The sequence below is a fragment of the Helobdella robusta genome (genome assembly GCF_000326865.2).
Source record: "Helobdella robusta unplaced genomic scaffold HELROscaffold_10, whole genome shotgun sequence".
NCBI classification, from domain to species: domain Eukaryota; kingdom Metazoa; phylum Annelida; class Clitellata; order Rhynchobdellida; family Glossiphoniidae; genus Helobdella; species Helobdella robusta.
In genome coordinates, this window is record NW_008703571.1 from 1,604,169 (window position 1) to 1,609,168 (window position 5,000).

At 30.1% G+C, this 5,000-nt stretch overlaps 1 protein-coding gene across 1 annotated transcript in view; it reads right to left on the reverse strand.

Moving 5' to 3' along the window:
- The window catches only part of HELRODRAFT_166635 (hypothetical protein), a gene marked incomplete at both ends in the record, with an annotated part of 4,281 nt that extends 3,345 nt beyond the window's left edge, over positions 1-936 (reverse strand). Inside the window, 3 exons of the mRNA XM_009011862.1 lie at positions 131-207; positions 486-574; positions 873-936. Of these exons, the coding sequence (XP_009010110.1) occupies positions 131-207; positions 486-574; positions 873-936 (230 nt within the window). The remainder of the gene's footprint in view (positions 1-130; positions 208-485; positions 575-872) is intronic.
- Between the last annotated feature and the right edge of the window lie 4,064 nt (positions 937-5,000).

Below are 5,000 nucleotides of genomic sequence, written 5' to 3' on the forward strand. Positions count from 1 at the left end.
TGTCTGTGTCGGTTAGTGTACTCAACAATGTCGACTGAAAAAATATTATCCTCATCATCTTTACCATCATCACCTTCATCAACATCATCACTATCATCGTCTCTATCATCATCATCACTATCATCATCACCTTACCTTTCCGACGGATGGAAAGCCAATGAGGGCCACCCTGGCATCCCCCGACTTCATCACATCAAATCCCTCCCCCTACATAATTTTTTTTTGTGTCACAGAATTATCATACAATCATAAATATCTTTATAATTATCATATTAAAATTAAACAATGACATTAATATTTAAAAAAAACATTTTACTTATCACCTAAAAAATATCAAACCACATTAAGCAATTAATAATTAAATTTTTAAATTAATTTAATATTCTTAACGAATATTATATATAATATGAAAAAAATATAATTAAATTATGACAATAAGACTAATTAATTAATATATAACTAAATTATGACAAATTATGACAAACTTTAGCTCCAGATTTGCCTGTTGGCTCTAGTAACTGAGCCCTATATTTTGCTAATTTGGCTTTCAATAACCCCAAATGATATTCGGTTGCTGGTAAAAGTGGTAAAAAAGTATAATTTTTTTATTTGTACTATAATTTATATATATATATATAATTATATATATAATTATTATAATTATTGTTATCGATTTAGATCTGAATAATGGTCAAAATTTGTAATTGATCTGAAAAAATTCGTGAATTTTATAATCAATGGTGACCAGATGACCACCACACTATGACATGAATGTATCAGTGTATCGGATACAACACTGGGATACATGCGGATACACTGTATTGTGTATCCATCCATCCATATGATATATCAAAATCTACTACTAACTCTACCTTTATTCTTTTGCGTTCTGGCAATTTCCTTCTCGATCTCCGAAATTTTTTCTAAAATCCCCATCCTGTTCGGTCAACCAGCCCTCCCTAATTAATTACTAATCAATCAGGCAATGAATGACGAAACATACAAAACACACACACACAAAAAAAGAACGATTGTCCTTGTAATATCGTTCTGTCAACAACACAGACTTATAATTTTTGTGAAAATAGATAATAAAATTATGTGTTCAGATATTCTATGCATATGGCAGAACCACTGATTTATTAATACATTTACATTAAATTTATCAATAAATTTAAATTTTAACAAATTCAGCTTCAAATTTCATTATTTTTATCAAATTAAATCTTTCAGTTAATCGACGTAACAAATCCACTGGAAACTAGTTGGGCCAGTAGGAATATAAAATTATCATTGAGTGAGGTTCAATTCATTTTAACCTATCTGTGCCTTGCTAGTTTCATAGGACTTATCAATATTTTCATCAAAACCTTCGTTAATTTTAATTAATTTTATTAATTAATTATAATAGTAATTATTATTATTTACGTCGAAATCCTAACAAATCCTTAAATATTCTGTAGTATATTTAGAATAGAAGCTTGCTTTAAATAATAGGTTTATAATTACTCTTTCTATATTTATAATACACTATATACACAATAATAATAATTATTGTTAATATTTGTACGTTATCAGACAATTATAAAACACGTGTGCATCTTCCATTTAATTCGTTTCATACATCTATTATATAATAAGCCTATGTCTCTATACTACCAGTTCGAAACATGCTTGTAATTATATGGCTTGAAATCGGAGGGAATATTTCCCTACTTTATTGCTCTGAAATTGAACTGTCTTGTAAAGAACAGTTGTCGCGCAATTTAATAGATTTATTATCAAACTCAAATAAATGAATTTGTAAGAAAACTTTTCTTGTAATTTACGGTAGAATGTTTCATTGTGATTATATGTTCTAAGTAGAATTATTAAAAAATTTGATAAAAAAAGGTCAAAATTTCTCTTCTTGAACTCAAGTTTGAAAAAATTTAATTGTTAGAAAATATTATTCGACGTTTTTAAAAAAAAGAAGATTTGAAAGAAAAAATATATGAAAATGTATAAACACTTCCTCTCTATAGGATCGCGTTTCGTCATAATTAATAATCGCTCTCTTCCACTCTCTCTCTCTCCACTTCTCTCTTTTTCTCTCATTTCTAACGTGTTTGCTTTTTAGACCAGAATTTGTATCCTATTTTCAATTTTTTGTATTGCTATCATTAGTTAGTCACTATGTAATTTATTTTATGTCAGGTTTCAAATCCTTCAGCCAGTTTTTAAAGTTGTGTTAATTTTTTTAATATGTTTATTCGAACAGAAATAATGTTCATCTGGAATGATGTTGGAAAGAGAAACAGGTGAGAGAGAGGGAAAAAAATATGAATAAAGGAAGAGAAGAGAGAAAAACTGAGAGAGAAACAGAAAGAGAGGGAAACAGAAAGAGAGAGAAACAGGAAAAGAGAGAAACAGAAGGAAATATGGTACCACTTTCGTTCAAAATTGAAATTATTTAACATATAAATCACCAGACAAATTAGATTTTCAACAAACGCAGAGTTAGTTCATTCAACTAATAAACTCGATGAATAAAATGATAAATTTACGTGAAAAGATTTTGGAACGGTTATCTAGCTCCGAAAAACAAAGATGAACTTTTTATTCATGCCCACCTGACGATTAATATTACTTTTTCTAAACGTTCGAAAAAAAAGCGTAGAAAAAAATTTAACTATATTGGAGGATGATTAAATTTTTAAAAATTTTTAAAACCAGGAAAGCGAAATCGAAAATTGAAATAAATGTCAAAAGTATTATCCAGCAATGATGAAACAACCTTAGTTGGGCTGGAAAAAAAACATTCCTCCGTCTTACAGTTTGCAGGTCGGAAAATAATTCATCACTTCATCATTTCACGCTGCTATGTGGTTTAGTTAAGACTAAACAAAAAAAAGTTAAAAAAAATGATTTCAAAACATGATACTTTCCTCCAACGTCTTATTATTCATGTTATTATTTAATCATTCACCGCTCTCTCAAGTTTTTTGGTCCCTGCATTGTTTCTTGCGGTAATAAAATATTTAAATCGATGTTATGTGCATACAAAAAACGATGTCATGCCTTGATGGTAGAAAAAAATGCGTTAATTAATCTAACAAACTGCTTTACTTATTCTATCTATCCAAGTGCTCCCGTAACGTAACTTTAGCCTAACGTAAATTTTTTTACAGTTCGCGAACTTTAAACAATTGTTCGACATGAAAGGTAAAGAAGAAAGAAATCAGATCAATAAATTATTTATAATGAGACAAGTGAAAAAATGGATGCACTACGAATTAATGGTAACAACATGAAACGGCGCTTACGTGGAACAATAATTAACTCTTTAATTTCTACTTTTTAACAATACATTTCACCATTTTCCGATCATTTCGCGGTTTTAATTTCTTTGTAACTTAGCGATAATAAATTTAAACAGAATAGATAAGATTCCGCTATACTCCTCCCCCACTCCTCTCTCTCTCCCTCCTTTTCTCCTTTCTCTCTCCCAGCTTTTTAACTTTCTTTTTAAATAATGAGGAGTGTTGAGAACGTAAAACACAACAAACCATGAATCAAGCAATCCATTAAGTAAAATTAATTCGCTGTTGTTGTTGTTGGTTGCGGTACTGCTTCTGTTTGTCAGGTAAGTAGGTCTATCTGTATTCAATACAACAAAACACACACGCACACACACGCACACACACACACACACAAAGGAACATACACACACATAGACGCATATACGATACAAAACACACACACACACAAAAACGAACACACAAACGAACACACACACACGATACAGTGGAAACCAATTGATCGATAGATTTAAGTTGTTTTTCAGTTACTTATCAAATATCCAGTTAATATTTTTTTTATTTCTACTTATCAATGAACATAAAAGCCGATTAACTTTTTACTTCAGCTGATATTGTTTGCAATTATGATTACTCCGCCTGTGCAGATCAACAACGTGATTGATTAGTTATGAATGTATTGCGCTTTTGAGTAGTTTAGGGGTTTCAATTGTTGTAATTGTATAACTTTTGTTGTATGTTTGGGGTGCGTGTGTATACTTTTTTGTTTGTGTTCGTATTTTAGTTTATTTTTTGTATGTCATTTTGTGTGCGTGTATGTACAGCCACAAGTGCGTGTGTATATGTGTTTTCGTTTCTGGGTGTGTGTATGCGTGTGTGTGGGTTTTTCTTTCACAATGTGTGCATGTGAGTGCGTGTGTGCGTGCGTGTGTCCACGTGTGCGTGCGCGCGCATTCACGTTGTTACTTATGGAGAAATCGTCATTACTTGTACCAATATAATCCTACGACCGACATTTATTCATCGATTCAAGAGTTATACAATTTCAATTAATTTACCTGTCTATGTGTGAAATTATGTAAAAATATTTGTAGGAGAGCAAGAGAGAGAGAGAGAGAGAGAGAGAGAGAGAGAGAGAGAGAGAGAGAGAGAGAGAGAGAGAAAGAGAGAAATATTTAATCAAAAAATGGTAAAATATAATAAATAAAGTAACAAAAAATAGATTGAAAGAAGAAAATGAAGAAAAAGAGAAGAAAGAAAAAAAGAAAAAAAAGAGTGAGAGAACAAGAGAGAGAAAGAAAAAGAGAGAGAGAGAAAGAGAGAGATCATAACGTCAATCAGGCAAAACATTGCTTCCTGTTATCGCATTTACAAATCCATCATTAGTCGCACATTTTGTGTGGTCGTAGATTAAAAAAAACGAAAAAAAAATCATTTTTTGAAATATTTAAAAAAGTTTATTTTTAAAAAAACATAATAACTTGATTCTTAAATAACAAGGAATTAATTTTTTTGGTAACTACGTTCGCAAAAAGTTTTTTTTCAAAATTTTGTTTAAAAAAAGCGAGCATCTTTTAAATAGACTGCTTATAAAATAAGAAGGAAAGTCAAACATAAAAAACTGAAAAAACAAGCAAAACAAACAAAACGAACAGAACTAACAAAAAGAAACAAAAAGAAAAGATTGAAAAGAGTATGAAA